Source organism: Oncorhynchus clarkii, chromosome 2 (genome assembly GCF_045791955.1).
Source record: "Oncorhynchus clarkii lewisi isolate Uvic-CL-2024 chromosome 2, UVic_Ocla_1.0, whole genome shotgun sequence".
Taxonomy (NCBI): Eukaryota; Metazoa; Chordata; class Actinopteri; order Salmoniformes; family Salmonidae; genus Oncorhynchus; species Oncorhynchus clarkii.
This window is the reverse complement of record NC_092148.1, coordinates 86,548,286-86,569,007: the sequence shown is the minus strand read 5'-3', so window position 1 is coordinate 86,569,007 and position 20,722 is coordinate 86,548,286. Positions and strand designations below refer to the sequence as shown.

At 43.3% G+C, this 20,722-nt stretch overlaps 1 protein-coding gene across 1 annotated transcript in view; it reads left to right on the top strand.

Moving 5' to 3' along the window:
- Window positions 1-18,173, top strand: part of LOC139375422 (uncharacterized) — a 36,727-nt gene extending 18,554 nt beyond the window's left edge. Inside the window, exons 10-11 of the mRNA XM_071117200.1 lie at window positions 4,312-4,470; window positions 16,566-18,173. Of these exons, the coding sequence (XP_070973301.1) occupies window positions 4,312-4,470; window positions 16,566-16,757 (351 nt within the window). The 3' untranslated portion in view covers window positions 16,758-18,173. The remainder of the gene's footprint in view (window positions 1-4,311; window positions 4,471-16,565) is intronic.
- The last annotated feature ends 2,549 nt before the right edge of the window (window positions 18,174-20,722 follow it).

The window sequence follows — 20,722 nt, the reverse complement described above, 5'->3', positions numbered from 1 at the left end:
GATGATACCCCTGGACAGGGCCAAACAGGCAGGAGGTAATCCCACCCATTTTGCCAAAGCACAGCCCCCACACCACTAGAGGGATATCTTCAACCACCAACTTACCATCCTGAGACAAGGCTGAGAATACCCCACAAAGATCTCCGCCACGGCACAACCCAAGGGGAGGCGCCAACCCAGACAGGAAGACCACGTCAGTGACTCAACCCACTCAAGTGACGCACCCCTCCTAGGGACGGCATGGAAGAGCACCAGTAAGCCAGTGACTCAGCCCCTGTAATAGGGTTAGAGGCAGATAATCCCAGTGGAGAGAAGGGAACCAGCCAGGCAGAGACAGCAAGGGCGGTTCGTTGCTCCAGAGCCTTTCCGTTCACCTTCACACACCTGGGCCAGACTACACTCAATCAAATGACCTACTGAAGAGATGAGTCTTCAGTAAAGACTTAAAGGTTGAGACCGAGTCTGCGTCTCTCACATGGGTAGGCAGACCATTCCAAAAAATGGAGCTCAATAGGAGAAAGCCCTGCCTCCAGCTGTTTGCTTAGAAATTCTAGGGACAATTAGGAGGCCTGCGTCTTGTGACCGTAGCGTACGTATGCACGGCAGGACCAAATCGGAAAGATGGGTAGGAGCAAGCCCATGTAATGCTTTGTAGGTTAGCAGTAAAACCTTGAAATCAGTCCTTGCCTTAACAGGAAGCCAGTGTAGGGAGGCTAACACTGGAGTAATATGATCAAATTTTGGGATTCTAGTCAGGATTCTAGCAGCCGTATTTAGCACTAACTGAAGTTTATTTAGTGCTTTATCCAGGTAGCCGGAAAGTAGAGAATTGCAGTAGTCTAACCTAGAAGTAACAAAAGCATGGATGCATCATTTTTGGACAAAGTTTCTGATTTGTGTGTCATCTGCAGTGAAAGTTAACATTTATGTTTTTGAATGACATCCCCAAGAGGTAAAATATATAAACGGAACCTTGAGGAACACCGAAATTTACAGTTGATTTGTCAGAGGACAAACCATTCACAGAGACAGACTGATATCTTTCTGACAGATAAGATCTAAACCAGGCCAGAACTTGTCCGTGTAGACCAATTTGGGTTTCCAATCTCGCCAAAAGAATGTGGTGATGGATGGTATCAAAAGCAGCACTAAGGTCTAGGAGCACGAGGACAGATGCAGAGCCTCGGTCTGACGCCATTAAAAGGTAATTTACCACCTTCACAAGTGCAGTCTCAGTGCTATAATGGGGTCTAAAACCAGACTGAAGCATTTCATATACATTGTTTGACTTCAGGAAGGCAGTGAGTTGCTGCGCAACAGCTTTTCTTTTTGAGAGAGAGGAATGGGAGATTCGATATAGGCCGATTTAGTTTTTTATATTTTCTGGGTCAAGGTTTGGCTTTATTACTGCCACTTTTACTGAGTTTGGTACACATCCGGTGGATAGAGAGCCGTTTATTTTGTTCAACATAGGTGGGCCAAGCACAGGAAGCAGCTCTTTCAGTAGTTTAGCTAGAATAGGGTCCAGTATGCAGCTTGTAGGTTTAGAGGCCATGATTATTTTTGTCATTGTGTCAAGAGATATAGTACTAAAACACTTGAGTGTCTCCCTTGATCCTAGGTCCTGGCAGAGTTGTGCAAACTCGGGACAACTGAGCTTTGGAGGAATACGCAGATTTAAAGAGGAGTCCGTAATTTGCTTTCTAATGATCATGATCTTTTCCTCAAAGTAGTTCATGAATTTATCACTGCTGAAGTAAAAGCCATCCTCTCTTGGGGAATGCTGCTTTTTAGTTATAGGATGATCGAGCAGCAGTAAGGGCTCTTCGATACTGCACGGTACTGTCTTTCCAAGCTAGTTGGAAGACTTCCAGTTTGGTGTGGCGCCATTTCCGTTCCAATTTTCTGGAAGCTTGCTTCAGAGCTCGGGTATTTTCTGTATACCGGGGAGCTAGTTTCTTATGACAAATGTTTTTAGGGGTGCAACTGCATCTAGGGTATTGCGCAAGGTTAAATTGAGTTCCTCAGTTAGGTGGTTAACTGATTTTTGTCCTCTGACGTCCTTGGGTAGGCAGAGGGAGTCTGGAAGGGCATCAAGGGATCTTTGATCTCTGAGAATTTATAGCATGACCTTTGATGCTCCTTGGTTGGGGTCTGAGCAGATTATTTGTTGCAATTGCAAACGTAATAAAATGGTGGTCCGATAGTCCAGGATTATGAGGAAATCATTAAGATCCACAACATTTATTCCATGGGACAAAACTAGGTTCAGAGAATGACTGGCAGTGAGTAGGTCTCGAGACATGTTGGACAAAACCCACTCAGTCGATGATGGCTCCAAAAGCCTTTTGGAGTGGGTCTGTGGACTTTTCCATGTGAATATCAGTCACCAAAAATTACAATATTATCTGCTATGACTTCAAGTTCCGATAGGATTTCAGGGAACACAGTGAGAAACGCTGTATATGGCCCAGGAGGCCTGTAAACAGTAGCTATAAAAAGTGATTGAGTAGGCTGCATAGATTTCATGACTAGAAGCTCAAAAGACGAAAACGTCTATCATAAATATAAGCAACACCTCCGCCTTTGCGGGATGCACGGGGGACATGGTCACTAGTGTAACCAGGAGGTGAGGCCTCATTTAACACAGTACATTTATTGGGCTTAAACCATGTTTCAGTCAGGCCAATCACATCAAGATTATGATCAGTGATTAGTTCATTGACTATAACTGCCTTTGACATGAGGGATCTAACATTAAGTAGCCCTATTTTGAGATGTGAGGTATCACGATCTCTTTCAATAATGGCAGGAGTGGAGGAGGTCTTTATTCTAGTGAGATTGCTAAGGCGAACACCGCATGTTTAGTTTTCATCGACTGGGCTGTACTGGAGCAGGTTGAGAGCTTCAAATTCCTTGGTGTCCACATCAACAACAAACTAGATTGGTCCAAACACACCAAGACAGTCGTGAAGAGGGCACGACAAAGCCTATTCCCCCTCAGGAAACTAAAAAGATTTGGCATGGATCCTGAGATCCTCAAAAGGTTCTACAGCTGCAACATCGAGAGCATCCTGACCGGTTGCATCACTATCTGCTCGGCCTCCGACCGCAAGGCACTCCAGAGGGTAGTGCGTACGGCCCAGTACATCACTGGGGCAATGCTGCCTACACCACGCGGTGTCAGAGGAAGGCCCTAAAAATTGTCAAAGACCCCAGCCACCCCAGTCATAGATTGTTCTCTCTACTACCGCATGGCAAGCGGTACCAGAGTGCCAAGTCTAGGACAAAAAGGCTTCTCAACAGCTTTACCCCCAAGCCATAAGACTCCTGAACAGGAGTGTGTGTGACCCCCCCCCCCCCCCCCCACCCCTCTTTTACGCTGGTCTCAATGGGGGCAGTTACCTTACAGACAATACGTAGTTACAGGCTGTTTGTTACCTTACAGACAATACGTAGTTACAGGCTGTTTGTTACCTTACAGACAATACGTAGTTACAGGCCCGTTACCTTACAGACAATACGTAGTTACAGGCCCGTTACCTTATAGACAATACGTAGTTACAGGCTGTTACCTTACAGACAATACGTAGTTACAGGCTGTTACCTTACAGACAATACGTAGTTACAGGCTGTTACCTTACAGACAATACGTAGTTACAGGCCTTTACCTTATAGACAATAATTTTGTCATCTGTCTTTTCCAACATGTTTTAGTACCTTTCTTTGGAAACTCAATTCATTAACATTGCCTTGTCATGGAGGATGGGATATGTCCCAGATCCCTGTGTAGGTTATTCTAAAAGTCACATCACAGAGGGACAGTTGATGTACATTATATGGCCTGTCTCTTCCTTGTAGTCTGACCCAGGTCACTATAGACTGTTCACCATGCATGACCCATTTCCTTGCCATGGATGAAAGCTTTCTGGATCTTGTAAACTGAAAGTAATGGGTGTTTCACAAGTTGTTGGTTTTCAATGGTAACAAACGGCTTCCTTTCGCTCAAATTGTTTTGTTTCTCTTTTTCCTTTTGACACTAAATGATGCAGTATGATGATTGGTTGACATCTGTAGGCTTGGGCCTTCATCTTTGGCTGTCGACAGTCTTTGATCAAAGTTGTAAAGGTCTTAACGTTCTAGATTACTGTTGAGATGCATAATGGTGTTTTGTTGTGCTGAACAACATGAAAACTACAGCAACAACCATGTTGACTAATCAGTGATGCTTTGAATTTAAAACCAGAATCTGTTAAGCCTGCGGTGTCCTGCCTGGTACTCTAACTAACCCTTTAACATTTGCCCTCCCAGGAGGAGAGTGTCCCCACGCCAGCCCTGCTAGCGGGGCCGAAGGAGACGGTGTCGGTCAAGGAGACGGTGTCGGCCACAGAGGAGACGGAGCAGACGCAGGACAACTTTAAGACACGGCGATCTCAAGCCATCGCAGCTAAAGCGCTGGAAATCGAGAAGGTAAGAGGTCCCACTATCTAATGACTCCCAACTGCTAGCTAATACTCTGTTACTCTGCTAGCTAATACTCTGCTACTCTGCTAGCTAAAACTCTGTTACTCTGCTAGCTAATAGTCTGCTAGCTAATACTCTGCTACTCTGCTAGCTAATACTCTGTTACTCTGCTAGCTAATAGTCTGCTAGTTAATACTCTGCTACTATGCTAGCTAATACTCTGCTAGCTAATACTCTGCTAGCTAATACTCTGCTAGCTAATACGCTAATACTCTGCTACTCTGCTAGCTAATAGTCTGCTAGCTAATACTCTGCTACTATGCTAGCTAATACTCTGCTACTCTGCTAGCTAATACTCTGCTAGCTAATACTCTGCTAGCTAATACGCTAATACTCTGTTACTCTGCTAGCTAATAGTCTGCTAGCTAATACTCTGTTACTCTGCTAGCTAATAGTCTGCTAGCTAATACTCTGTTACTCTGCTAGCTAATACTCTGCTACTCTGCTAGCTAATACTCTGCTAGCTAATAGTCTGCTAGCTAATACTCTGCTACTATGCTAGCTAATACTCTGCTAGCTAATACTCTGCTAGCTAATAATCTGCTACTCTGCTAGCTAATAATCTGCTAGCTAATACTCTGCTACTCTGCTAGCTAATAGTCTGCTACTCTGCTAGCTAATAGTCTGCTACTCTGCTAGCTAATACTCTGCTACTCTGCTAGCTAATAGTCTGCTAGCTAATACTCTGCTACTCTGCTAGCTAATAGTCTGCTACTCTGCTAGCTAATAGTCTGCTAGCTAATACTCTGCTACTCTGCTAGCTAATAGTCTGCTACTCTGCTAGCTAATACTCTGCTAGCTAATACTCTGCTACTCTGCTAGCTAATACTCTGCTAGCTAATACTCTGCTAGCTAATAATCTGCTACTCTGCTAGCTAATAATCTGCTACTCTGCTAGCTAATACTCTGCTAGCTAATACTCTGCTAGCTAATACTCTGCTAGCTAATACTCAGCTACTCTGCTAGCTAATACTCTGCTAGCTAATACTCTGTTAGCTAATAACCTGCTACTCTGCCAGCTAATACTCTGCTAGCTAATACTCTGCTAGCTAATAACCTGCTACTCTGCCAGCTAATACTCTGCCAGCTAATACTCTGCTATTCTGCTAGCTAATACTTTGCTACTCTGCCAGGTAATACTCTGCCAGCTAATACTCTGATAGATAATACTCTGCTAGCTAATACTCTGCTAGCTAATACGCTAATACTCTGCTACTCTGCTAGCTAATACTCTGCTAGCTGTGTGGTAGTGTCGCTATCTCTAGTCCTAATCCTTTCCTCCATTTGGATTAATGGCTCTCTGAAACCCTATTGCATGTATATGGTGTCTCAGGAACATGTCGTTTTCATTTGAGTGCGAGAGGGACAAAGAGAGAAGGAGGATGAGTTGGCAGAAAGGACTTCTCAGTGTGCCTGCCCAGGCCTCCCTCTATACACAGACACACTGCATTACACTACCACTTATCTGTTCCTGTTAAACCAGGGCAGGAATGGCCCTGCAGTGTTCAGGCAGGCCACCCACGGTGTGGGTACTTCTTTTAGTATTATGTGAACACACACACGCACACACTCTTACGCAGAGATAACACACAAACGCTTACCCTGTCCTTTCTCAACCAGGTCACAGCAGCAGTTGTGGTTAGAGGCACTGGCTTGTAACATCTGTTACAGTGTGGAACACCAAGCCAAACTCACCAGACCTAACAGAAACAGGGATGGGTGAGGCTGGAGTACAGGGCTAAGGCTGGGGATAGAGATGTGACTGGAGCTGAGGCTGAGGCTGGGGATAGATTGGGGCAGACGGGGCTGGGGATAGGGTCGTGGCTGGTGCTTTGACTTAGGTTGGAGTTGGCATGAGATTCAGACCTACACTGATTTAGTGTGATTGTTTCAGTCCATAGCTGTTTATTTACCTCCACATGGATGGAAGAGGCCGCCTCTTACCACCCCTGAGCCACGGGCACTCATCCCTGTATCCTGTCCTGAGCTTCAGAGGTGGCTGTTGAATGAGCACATTTGCAGTGAGGGATGAGGACTAGAAATAGACTCCGTATGATTTGTGTACTCAGTGGGGTCAGTCGGGTCGATGTTCTTATAGTACCCTACTTTACTGCTTTAGCCTTATTTACGTAATATGTGGATTACGGGCTAGGAAAGCAAATGAGAAAACCGAGACATTTATTTATGCTAAGATCCAGTAACTTCCTCTTGAAATGCTCCTGTGTTACATTAGCAGAATTTAAAAAATACAATCAAATCAGTCAGATAACAACCTAGCAGTTGACAATCCTTGATCTCATAAGCCTATATTTAATTGATGGTACTACACTTTTAAGATTTAGCTTACATATTTTAAACCGTTTTTTACTATTACATTTTGGGTTAGAGAAACTAGATGAAGTATCAGAGAAACTATTCAGCTGAATTTGAATATCGAAACCAAAATGGCTGGCAGTTATTTTCTGAAGAGTCCCTCCATTCATAATTTCTATCACTGTAACCTAAACATATACATTTCTCCCCTATTAGTCCCTGAGATGGAGGCCTCGTCCCAAATGGAGGCCTATTCCCTTTATGCTGCTCCAGTCCGGTCTGCAGTCAGCCCAGGCTGATTACGTGGCTGTTTTAATAATGTCCTCTGTGTATCAGGCCCTCCAGTCATTACATCCACTCATTACTCCACTTTACATCCACTCATTACTACACTTCCCTTATTAACTCAGGACCTCTGCCCGCCTGCCTTTCTGCCCGCCTGCCTCTCTGCCCGCTTGCCTCTCTGCCCGCTTGCCTCTCTGCCCGCTTGCCTCTCTGCCCGCCTGCCTCTCTGCCCGCCTGCCTCTCTGCCCGCCTGCCTCTCTGCCCGCCTGCCTCTCTGCCCGCCTGCCTCTCTGCCCGCCTGCCTCTCTTCCCGCCTGCCTCTCTGCCCGCCTACCTCTCTGCCCGCCTGCCTCTCTGCCTCTACAGACAAAACCCCCAAATCTGTATCCGTTACACTTACGTGCATAGTGCCTTCAGAAAGTATTCAAGCCCCTTGACTTTTTTCACATTTTGTTACGTCACAGCCGTATTCTAAAATTGATTAAATTGTTTTTCCCCCTCATCTATCAACACACAATACCCCATAATAACAAAGCAAAAACTGTTTTTTAGACATTTTGACATAAAAAAAACTCATTAGATTTACATAAGTAGTCAAACCCTTTACTCAGTACTTTGTTGAAGCACCTTTGGCAGCGATTACAGCCTCGAGTCTTCTTGGGTATGAAGCTACAAGCTTTCTCCCATTCTTCTCTGCAGTTCCTCTCAAGCTCTGTCAGGTTGGATGGGGAGCAATGCTGCACAGCTATTTTCAAATCTTTCTAGAGATGTTCAATGCGGTTCAAGTACAGGCTCTGGCTGGGCCACTCAATGACAATTAGACTTTTCCCGAAGCCACTCCTATGTTTTCTTGGCTGTGTGACCAGTCTCACAGTCCCTGCCGCTGAAAAACATCCCCACAGCATGATGCTGCCACCACCATGCTTCACCATAAGGGTGGTGCCAGGTTTCCTCCAGACGTGACGCTTGGCTTTCAGGCCAAAGAGTTAAATCTTGGTTTCATCAGACCAGAGAATATTGTTTCTCATGCTCTGAGAGTTTTTAGATGCCTATGGCAAACTCCAAGCGGGCTGTCATGTGCCTTTTACCGAGGAGTGGCTTCCATCTGGCCATTCTACCATAATGGCCTGATAAGTGGAGTGCTGCAATAATGGTTGTCCTTCGGGAAGGTTCTCCCATCTCCACAGAGGAACTCTAGAGCTCTGTCAGAGGCACCATCAGGTTCTTGGTCACCTTCCTGACCAAGGCCCTTCTCCCCGATTGCTCAGTTTGGCCGGGCGGCCAGCTCAAGGAAGAGTCTTGGTGGTTTCTAACTCCTTCCATTTAAGAATGACAGTGGCCACTGTGTTCTTGGGGACCTTCAATGCTGCAGAATTATTTTGGTACCCTTCCCCAGATCTGTGCCTCGATACAATCCTGTCTCGGACAGTTTTTCTTCGACCTCATGGCTTGGTTTTTGCTCTGACATGCACTGTCAACTGTGGGTACTCATATAGACAGGTGTTTGCCTTTCCAAATCATGTTCAATCTATTGAATTGGCCACAGGTGGACTCCAATCAAGTTGGAGAAACATCTCAAGGATGATCAATGGAAAAAGGATGCACCTGACCTCAATTTCGAGTCTCATAGCAAAGGGTCTGAATACTTAAATAAATAGTTGTTTATACATTTGCACACAAAAAAATCTAAAAACCAGTTTTTCACTTTGTCTTTATTTATTGTGTGTAAATTGCTGAGGATTTTAGATTTGTTAAAATCCATTTTAGAATAAGGCTGTAACGTAACAACATGTGGACCAATTCAAGGGGACTGAATACTTTCCGAAGGCACTGTACATGCATGCATACAGACACACAAGCAAGCAAACACACAACAACATACCCCTATAATCCAGACCTCCACGTCTGCTCCAAATGTCCCCCTTCACCTCCTTACTTCCCCACTCTGAAGCCCTCAGCCCATCCTGTGTGGCCCTACCTCCAGTATCAGGTCTGGAGATCGGCCCCTGTCTCCCACCGCTGGGAGGTAGGGAGGAAAGACACACACACACACACACACACACACGTGCATGTTAAAACTTCCTGTTTTGTGAAGTAACAAGAGACCGCTTCTGTTCTGTGTTCAGAGTAAAGTTTGAGGAAACGCTACTCCCTAAATACTCTGTATTGTTGTTAATGCGCCATGACGCTCTTCCTCACACACATACAGAATTAAGAACGTTTTTTTTAAGCTGCAGTATTGTCAAGGGAAATCATTCATTTTGAGTTAATTGTTCATCACAAGGCCTTATTTTTTTTAACATTCTCACGCATAGTTTTTTAAAGCTTCAAAGCATGTAGATTAGAAGATTGTATATAGGAACCTAATGAAGGGAAAATGTAATCAGTGTCAACGCACACTGTAGTTTGGGGAAAAACCTTAGGGAAAGATCTCCTGTTTTGAAAGATGGCAAACATAATCAGACTGGTGTTAACAGTTTTTATTTGATTTATTTAACCTCTATTTAAACAGGCAAGTCAGTTAAGAACAAATTCTTATTTACAATGACAGCCTGCCAAAAGGCCTCCTGCAGGGACGGGGGCTGGGATTCAAAATAAAAATATACAACAAAACGCACTTCATGACAAGAGAGACCACAACACTACATAGAGACCAAAAGACAACAACATAGCAAGGCTGTTGTATGTGGAGGATTACGGCTGCAGTACATATCTCAGATAGGGGGGGGGAGTGAGGCCTAAGAGGGTTTTATAAATCAGCATCCACCAGTGGGTCTTGCGACGGGTATACAGAGATGACCAGTTTACAGAGGAGTATAGGGTGCAGTGATGTGTCCTATAAGGAGCATTGGTGGCACATCTAATGGCCGAATGGTAAAGAACATCTAGCCGCTCGAGAGCTCCCTTACCTAGCTGGTGGGTACTGTGAGATGTGACAGCATTCCTTTTGTCACGTTCATGCTACTTGTTTCTTTATGCATCTTCAAACCTGGAACAATTTTCTCTCCTTCACAAATAAGCTTACCCTCTCTGAAGGTAAATTAACAAGTTACTCTTGTAGCACGGTGTAGTGATCAAACCTATCCTAAATTCAGCCTGTATTCATTGTTTCCCTATTTGATCAAACTGTTTCAGAATAAAGTAGAAACTGAAACTGACCAGGAGACGAAAGTTGTTTAAAGAGGAAGTTGGCCACATGTGAAGTTGGCCACACTTCCCTGTGGTTGGTGTTAGTCCAACACTGCCATTATGTGAACCGGTGGCTACGGGTGACATGATGGGCTACACAGCCTACAGACATTAAAGGCTGATCCTGAGATCACATACGTCATGTTATGTGTGGGAGTGAGCCTGGGCAGAGTCCGTGTTTTTAAAGCAGCATGCACCTTTTGGTCACATGATACCTCACTGGTCCATGCATTGCTAGAATCCCAAATAGCATCATTCACAAGGGGACGATAGCAGAGGTTCTCTCACATTTGTGGTGAAAGCAAAAAAGAATCACGTTCTCTTCTCTTGCCAGCGAGCTGGCTAAACATAGCTTGCAAGCTAGCTAGCCTTTTAGCTTCACACAGCTCCATGTGAAATAATCTGATTTTATAATTAAATAATATGCTCTGGCAAATATCATTTTACTTGTCTGTGAAACCTACAAAATGATCTAAGTTTAATGTACTGCTTGAATGTATTCACTTCCATATCAGCTAAAAATAGAATGTTATTTTTCCTCAGAGAAAAAAGCACATGGTTTTTACCTTTTCAAAATAGCCCAGAATCACGTAGTTATATATATATTTTTTAAATAATACAATTTTGGGGGGAATTCTAAGCCTGCAATTTTGTTTGGTTTATTGTTTGAACAGTCACAAAGATTTGTATTTGGTTATCAATGCAAAATAGTCTGCTTATTTGATGCAGCAGTCTAATGCCAAGCTAAACCAAGCTGGAGCGATCTTGAAGTTGTGATTTTTGAAGTTGATTGGGAACCACGACAAAATTATTTTGTGAAACAAAAACTTTGTGCCAGAAGAGAACAAGGAGAAAAGACAATTTTCCTGCTTCCATTGTTGCCACAGGGTGGTAAAATATAGAGCCCTACCGCTGGGCAATGAATTGTTTGCTCTGTCACAATGTTTGAGCGGAACGAAACTCTTGTCGAAAGCAACAACGACAGGACTATGCACTACAAAGAGCCTCCCATTTTGTGACAAAACGATATTCATATACTGCATGCGCCCTGAGTCATCCGTTTGCATAAAGTGTGCCGAGCCTCTGAAGCATCAGTCTCGAAGGCTAACATCTCCCACATTCAGGATATTTCTGTCGGTTATATTTCTGACATTTTTACAGTATTAGTTTGTTTTGTTGTACTTTGTCTTGACCATGTGTTTGATTAGTTTTACAAATAAGACCACTTACAGTGAGCCCAAAAAATATTTGGACAGTGACCATTTTGTTGTTGTTTTGGCTCTATACTGCAGCACTTTGGTTAATACCTTTCTTGGGTAAACGTTTTCAATTTGAGGGCCGATTTACTCTTGAATCTTGTAGAATTGACCTTCTAGAATCTAACCCACGTATGTGTTCATTAATCTTATCTACATCAGCAACACACCTCTGCAGGTCATTGCAGTTCTGCTCCAGTTCGGAGAGCAGCCTGCAGGCCTGCACAATGTGGGTTAGGGATGCGGGAATGAGCAGATAACTGGCTGTGTTAACTGCCTCGGCATGCTGCAGCTAGCTGAGCTGAGAGGGTATTTTCAGGGCAATGGAGAGACTGAGTGAGAGAGCTAAAACGATGGGGTGGACTGGAAAATGGGGAGAGAGAATGTGGGAGACCTTGAGACGTTTGGAGGCTGGAGGCACAAACTGCACTTATTTGAATTTACTCTTAATTAGCAGCTATATACAGCAGAGAAGAGACTCCTCATTTAGTCTCTTTCAGGAGAGTATGCTGTAGTGTGTATAATTTCACTTAACCGTCCCTACCTTGCTTGCCCCAGTTGACCCTTCAAATACCTCAGGTGGTATCAGGTGTGACAGGTCTTATGTAGGAATTCCCAGTTGAATGTGGCGTCACTGATACCATATACGTCCTAGTCTACAAGATCAGTTTAGACTACTGAGTTAATGAGCAAAACCTTAGAATATGTGCTTAGGATACGCCTTGTGTATATTTGTTTTATTTGATATAATAGGGTGAACTTTCCCATGCGTCTTGGCCTACTTTCATCCTCATTGTTTCAGGTTAGACATACTATTATTCCACTGACCTTTGAAGGTACTGTGGTCCTCCATGACTTGACTTGGCCCACCCAACTGAAGTCTCACCTACTGTTTGGCCATTGAGCCCTCAGCCCTGTGCTAGTGGCCATGGTTTAGATGTTGTAGTGTTAAGAACCTACTACTAACTTCTGTCCTGTTCTACTAAGCTAACATATGGAATTGTTTTAAGATGGTCATACTAACGATCATTTAGCTATAACATTTTAGGACCCCTTTAGACACATAAGAAAGAATAAAAGAAAACAAATATTTGATCAATTGAGTTTGGCCTTACTGAACCTTTTTAGATAAAACATTACTAAATATATTCACGTCACAAAATAATTGATTAAAACACAGTTTTGCAATGAAGGTCTACAGTAGCCTCAGCAGCACTCTGTAGGGTCGCACGATAGTGTAGCCGGAGGACAGCTAGTGTCCGTCCTCCTCTGGGTACATTGACTTCAATACAAAATCTTGGTGGCTTGTGGTTCTCACCCCATTCCATAGACTTACAGTAATTATGTCAACTTCCGGAGGACGTCGTCCAGCCTATCAGAGCTCTTGAAGCATGAACTGACTTGTCCACCCAATCAAAGTATCAGATAATGAATCTAGTATGGAAAGCATAAGCTACAGCTAGCTAGCACTGCAGTGCATAAAATGTGGTGAGTAGTTGAATCAAGAGAGAGAAAGACAGTAGTTGAACAGTTTTGAACAAATTACATTTCTTCAGAACTAGAGAAGCGAGAGAGAAAGAGCTAGCTATATTTCATATTTTTTACTTACTTAGCTAGCGAATGCAGCTAGTTAGTTTAGCCTACTCAAACACTCGGCTGATTATGGCTATCCAACACTCAAACACTTCCAAGTCAATGTTAGCTTTTGGTTTTATAAATTTATTGCAACCGGGGGCCCGCCGGTGTAACTGATAAACTGGTTGCAAACTGTACACTGTACTGCATGATTGTAGCTGGTTTACTAACGCGGTAGTTCTAGTAGCTATGTTGTTGACTTGATGTTAGCTAATATGGTGACGATGTAGGCTGTGTGTAGCGGTTAGATTTTTCCGTTGGGTCACGGATGTGTTGTGCACTGAAGTCCACAAGCGAAGGGAAAAGGTGAGAGGAGGAGAGCACGTAGATGCGAGGAGCTGCTATGAAAGTGAACTATGTTTGCGTGTGATCAGGGGTGTATTTATTCCGCCGATTTTTGTTGAAAAGCATTTCTTAAACGGAAGCAAGCAGAACGAAACTGGGATGAACATACCTAAATTTGCCAAATCGAAACTCTTGTTTGCAACTGTTGGACTTATGATTACACCCTAGATCAGCTAGATGAAGGCAAGATTGTGCAAGGCGATATTGAATGTGTCAATGTCTGTCACCTTGATTACTCAAGTGTCTCTTGACCTGTGCACCTACGTTGTAAACTTTCATTAATTGACTAGGTTGTAGCAACCTCATGATGGGTATAGGTATAATTTGAGTATCATCTAGTAAGTAGCCTAAAACGATCAATGTTTTCATTGAGCTGGGTGAATGGAATATGAATGACAGTCATCCAATATGCTGTAATAGAAATAAGGCCACGCTCATAAAACAATAATGGTCCTCCCTCATCTTAAGAGCCCTCAGCCCTGTGCTAGTGGCCATAGTTTAGCGGTTGTAGTGTTAAAAGTTTCTGTTCTGAACCTGTGAGATACAGGAACACCATAAACATCACATCCTCTCCTTTATTTGTACCGTACCTGCCAGGTCCAGCAGACTTCCATCACAGCCTGAAATAAATACGGGCTTTAGGAGGTTATCTATGTAAAGCTCTATTGGCTGGTTTGGCTTGAACACACGTACATGTACACATGCCCTTTGCTCATAGCGGACGGTCTCGTAGCCGAAGGTGTCCTGCAACAAGGCCTGATTTATACTAGGGTCAAACCCACTTCCTCCTCAACCCAGATTATCTGACAGGCAGCTGTCCTTAGACCTCTCTGCACTCTACAACTCTTCTTTATGGCTTTCAACTCACTTGATATATTTTGTCCTGCACAGTCAGAAGATAACATTTTTAAAAATTAAGCATTTTCTTTGCTTAAACTATTCTAAAGTAGAAAAGACTACTACAGCCCAGATTTCCAAAATGGAACATGACATGACACAGTCCTACCTCTTAACGAAGCTTCCTGGGACTTAATTAGATCACTACTGGAGAGAAATAGGTCAAAGGACTCTCTTGCTGTTTTGGGAAATTGACGCAGAGAATGAGACTGTCTGACAAAGCCATTATAGTCTATTATTCCTGCATATTTTACCACTGGAAAGAACAGTTGCCACTAATAAATAAAAAAAAATTGGGGAGGGACTACCGCACATACAGTAACTTCTTTAGTGACTTAGAAGTAATGTTGAATTAAGCCAGTGTTTTAGTTATTGTAATTCTTTCAGGGAGTCAATCGCCAACGACAACGTCATTCAAAGCTCACACAGTGTGGGCTGAAGGTTTCATTGGTTTTAAAAGTTCACACAGTGTGGGCTGAAGGTTTCATTGGTTTTAAAAGTTTACACAGTGTGGGCTGAAGGTTTCATTGGTATTAAAAGTTCACACAGTGTGGGCTGAAGGTTTCATTGGTATTAAAAGCTCACACAGTGTGGGCTGAAGGTTTCATTGGTTTTAAAAGCTCACACAGTGTGGGCTGAAGGTTTCATTGGTTTTAAAAGTTCACACAGTGTGGGCTGAAGGTTTCATTGGTATTAAAAGTTCACACAGTGTGGGCTGAAGGTTTCATTGGTATTAAAAGTTCACACAGTGTGGGCTGAAGGTTTCATTGGTATTAAAAGCTCACACAGTGTGGGCTGAAGGTTTCATTGGTATTAAAAGTTCACACAGTGTGGGCTGAAGGTTTCATTGGTATTAAAAGTTCACACAGTGTGGGCTGAAGGTTTCATTGGTATTAAAAGCTCACACAGTGTGGGCTGAAGGTTTCAGTGGTTTTAAAAGCTCACACAGTGTGGGCTGAAGGTTTCATTGGTTTTAAAAGTTCACACAGTGTGGGCCGCCGCCAGCAGGCTCCAGTCAACTTTCATGGAGGGTTTTTGTTTGGCTCTGAAGTCCCACTAGGGTGGGGCGAGCATAGGGGGCCTGGCAGGATTATATTAGCTGAACCCTTGACCCAGACTGCTTTCTATGCCCTTGTGCCCTCCTTCATAGGACACTTTTATAGGGAACTTCATGGGGCACTTATTAGGGAACTTCAGAGGAGGCTTGGAGCTGATCTCTAGAGCTGAACCCATGTCCCAGACTGCTCCCTCTCTTTCTTGAGGGCACTTCAAAAGGCAATTTGGTGTGAAAACCACTCGTTCCAGATCTAGCTAGAGTGCTGTCCTCCAGAAGGGATCAAACACACACAACGCTCCCCCCCCCCCCCCCCCCCCCCCCCCCCCCCCAGGTGATACAGACCTACTGCCCAGTGGGCTAGCATCTGGTTGGGACTCTAGCCCTGGCTTAATAGAGAGGTTATCAGCCCTTTCTAGTGTGGCAGGCTGTAAAACCAGAGCTGCCTGCTGGACATGAGTCTGTTAGTTACCATGTGGAGGAACTGAACCGCTAACAGTCTGCTAATAGAACAACTTCGCTCCATTTTGTTCCAATGGAAGGTTGGACACACCTGTTTCGGTGAATACACCTACTTGCCAGAAAATGTGGGTTCATTAAGTTCACAGTAAAGTGTTGGAACGAGGAGTAGGTCTGAACCTGAGTGTTCTCTACTTGTTACAGCTATTAAAGAACACTTTGAAGCGAAGGTGTCAGTGCACATTGTACAATTCATTGAATGTGACGCCAGCTTCTCCTGCTTCTGAATGTGCTTTATTCCTGGTTCATGTGACTGACTTGCCTAGTTAAATAAAGGTTACATTTAAAAAATATATATATACATTTGGTGGTGCGTTTGTTATGCAGTCAATGACTGTCTTTGTACTTCATGTTATTGATTCTATGGTGGTTAATCAATGTCCCTATTAGGATGTTTTTCTACTATGTTTCAGTACAGTGCACACTGGAGGGTTTGTATACATTGCTAATGTTGGACTGTGAGGTGTTTTAGAACAGCAGACTATGGTTTGTATAGGCTACATTTCTAATGTAGGGATTTGTGTGTGTGTCTCTGTGCGTGTGTGCAGCGGTACAAGCAGGACTGCGAGACATTTGGCACGGTGGTAAAGATGCTGGTTATCAAGGAGCCCAGTCTGGAGAAGATGCTTCAGAACCCTCTGAAGGACAACCTGATTGAGATCAGGGAGCGTTGCCTTGACGACCTCCGACACTTCATCATAGAGCTGGACCAGGTCATAAAGCCCCAACCATCAACATGAGGGGGGACCACAAATGCCCTTACTACATGCCAGGATTGATGGACCAGAGGTGGAGTTTGGCCAGTGGTATAGACATTGTGACCCTGTGTGATATTCTCTCAATACTGTGTCAATAAGAGGGAAACATTCACATTCAAGTAACATTTTAACCTAAAAATAATTGGTCACAAAAAAAAAGTTACTTGATTTTATTGAAAACATGCTTAATTTAGAATAAGTGTTTTATTTTCACCAACCTTTTCTGAGTCGAAATGCAAGTCCAGATCTACCACTCAGATGTTTTCTAAATATAACTTAAAAAACCTAAGCCTGTGATACATTAACCAATTAAAAACAGTTCTGTAGCAATGAGGTTTGTACAGTAAGCTATAGGCCCAATACATTATCACTGCATATTGGCTTCGCTTTAATTTCCCTGCCAACGCATTGTTGTTCGGATCATTTAAAAAATATATATTTCAAAATTTGAGGTAAGCTATATGATCACACAGTAATATAGATCAGTTGTTGTATTACTTGTGAGTCGAAGCTAAGTGAGCATATTTAAATAATAAATAATTTTACTGGGCTGATGGGGCCTGTATCTGATGGTCAGTCTCAGCAGTCGGCCTCTCAACATCCCTGTACTCTCCCTTTCCTCCGCTGACACGGACCAAAAAGGACACTGTCATCCAGCTGATGGCGGATCTGGACTCGCATCATTCTCAGTCTCTCTCTCCTAATGGTTTTGAAATCTCTCAGTATCAGTAGCTTTCCTTCACGCCTGCTACGTTACTGCAGACACGGTCATCTGAGCCATCCGATTGGCCAGCGGTAGGCCTGTAGTGCACTTCATTTGCTCTGCAGGCCCGCCGGGAAGGCAGAGTTTGTATCTTCAGACAAATGAAATGTTTCAAAATTGAAACACTTCGCCTACCCGGCGTGCAGGGCAGCTGAATCAAGTGCACCTACCGGCAACAGTGTAAGACAAAAAAATTATACAAACGCAAGATATATATTGTTTTTTACATAAATGTTTGAGATTGACAAGAAATGCCTTAGAGATCGACCAGTTGGTCACCACTGCTTTGGGGAGGTCATAGAAGAAAATATGAAGAAAAAAAACGAAGCGTTCTAATTTGATTGGCTTGTTTCAATGCTGTTCTAGATTTCAGACTTGAAAAGAGAATTCTGCCGTCGTTACTCTAGATGTCCAGCTGTCATTTCTTTACTCTGTCATCCACTACCACTGGCTTTCTGGCCCAGTAGTAAACAACCTGATCATACAGACTTTGCATATTTTTGTGTATTTACATCTTATTTTCTATTTGGTAATAAAAGTGATGTAACAACTGGTGCTCCACACTATAATCCTTCTTTATACAGTGCTAGTTCTGTACCAGCTTTTTGGGACGGAATAAAATCACATTCTCATTATGTTTATAATATATTTTTTATTACAAATATTATTAGCATCAATCTTAGTCTTTATATTCCAGTTCTTACATTTATACAGATGACTGATCTGTTTACAATACAATATGACCCATGAATAGAATATTCAACCCAACCAGGCCCTATATAGTACATGTGATAGCCCTGTCAGGGCTTTATGACCAGGCCCTATATAGTACATGTGATAGCCCTGTCAGGGCTTTATGACCAGGCCCTATATAGTACATGTGATAGCCCTGTCAGGGCTTTATGACCAGGCCCTATATAGTACATGTGATAGCCCTGTCAGGGCTTTATGACCAGGCCCTATATAGTACATGTGATAGCCCTGTAAGGGCTTTATGACCAGGCCCTATATAGTACATGTGATAGCCCTGTCAGGGCTTTATGACCAGGCCCTATATAGTACATGTGATAGCCCTGTCAGGGCTTTATGACCAGGCCCTATATAGTACATTGTGATAGCCCTGTCAGGGCTTTATGACCAGGCCCTATATAGTACATGTGATAGCCCTGTCAGTGCTTTATGACCAGGCCCTATATAGTACATGTGATAGCCCTGTCAGGGCTTTATGACCAGGCCCTATATAGTACATGTGATAGCCCTGTCAGGGCTTTATGACCAGGCCCTATATAGTACATGTGATAGCCCTGTCAGGGCTTTATGACCAGGCCCTATATAGTGCATGTGATAGCCCTGTCAGGGCTTTATGACCAGGCCCTATATAGTACATGTGATAGCCCTGTCAGGGCTTTATGACCAGGCCCTATATAGTACATGTGATAGCCCTGTCAGGGCTTTATGACCAGGCCCTATATAGTACATGTGATAGCCCTGTCAGGGCTTTATGACCAGGCCCTATATAGTACATGTGATAGCCCTGTCAGGGCTTTATGACCAGGCCCTATATAGTACATGTGATAGCCCTGTCAGGGCTTTATGACCAGGCCCTATATAGTACATGTGATAGCCCTGTCAGGACTCTAACTGCATTAAAAAGCACATGTAGAAATATCTTAGGCCCGGTTTCCTGAAAGCGATGGAACTTAGGTTTTTTAACGATGCATCTTTCCTACAACGGTTGAAGATGTAGCATGCGTTTCCCAAAACGCCACGCAGAGAGAACGGTCACTTAGTGCATCGTTGGGAGTATGTGTTGATACTGATGGGATCGAAAGAAAGGAACGCTGCTCTCGGATCAGCTCTCTATATTAAAATCTTACCTTAACATTAGCATTATTTCACAATACTTACGACGGATCAGCTCCTAGAGCGTGATTACCACCTGTGGCTGCAAATGTTGTGGTTTATTCTAATGCTTACCCAATAGAAATGCGTTAAATCACCGATTTGGCACACCATGTTAGGCTACACATTTGATTTGACATCATTAAATATATTGAGGCAAATTAGACTGTAGCCTACAAGTAGCGAAAAGGAACTCAATTGACCGAACATGAAATGTATTTAAATATGATTGAAAAATGCCTATAGCCTACTGTTTATATTTTAATGCAGTCATCCTGGATTTTACTTTAATGTTTTTATGTGTCGATTGTATCAATTGCTAAGACCTTAGGCAACATTGTATTTGTAGTCAACGTTGATCTGATGTTATCGGTGGTCACAGGGAGACTGATAGAATCAAATGGTTTATGTTTATCTTCTGTGTATAAAGTGACGACGCGGGAGGAAAAAAAAAGCAGCTGATGCACTTAGCTGTTCTACAAGTGGTCTGAAGTAGGCGTAACACCGTACCCAAACCGCGCTCGCCATCCCCAAACCGGGCTCGCGCATGCCTTTGTGCGAAAATGTATTTTGTCCACAATGCACCAAACGCGATCACGACACGCAGGTTGAAATATCAAAACAAACTCTGAACCAACTATATACATTTGTGGACCGGTTGAAAAGCATGAACATTTATGGCAATTTAGATAGCTAGCTTGCTGTTGCTAGCTAATTTGTCCTGGGATATAAACATTTTGGTTAGTTTACCTGAAATGCACAAGGTCCTCTACTCCGACAATTACTCCACACGGTCAACCAAATCGTTTCTAGTCATCTCCTTCCAGGATTTGTCTTCTTTGGACTTTATATGGTGATTGGCAACTAACTTTCATAAAAAGGTGTATTACCACGCCCGACCGACCTCGGTTCATCTTTCAATCACCCACGTGGGTATAACAACAAATGAGGAGTTGGCACGTGGGCATATGCTTCTATAAACCAATGAGGAGATGAGAGAGGCAGAACTTGCATTAGAACTGACTTCTATTTTAGCGCTTGGCAATGCAGATTCAATGATCGAATAACATGTATGTTTAAATTGTATTTTGCGAAGCGAGCGGTGTGGTCAGCATGTTAGCTTAAGAGCGTTTTCAAGTGCAACGTTAAAGATGGTTTTGAGAAACAGCTTGGAGATTTAACAAAGGTTCTAACGAAGAACTGGGCCTTAAAGCTGGAATATGTCACTTATTTTGGGTGACCCGACCAAATTCACAGAGATGTGAGTTATAGATCTGTCATT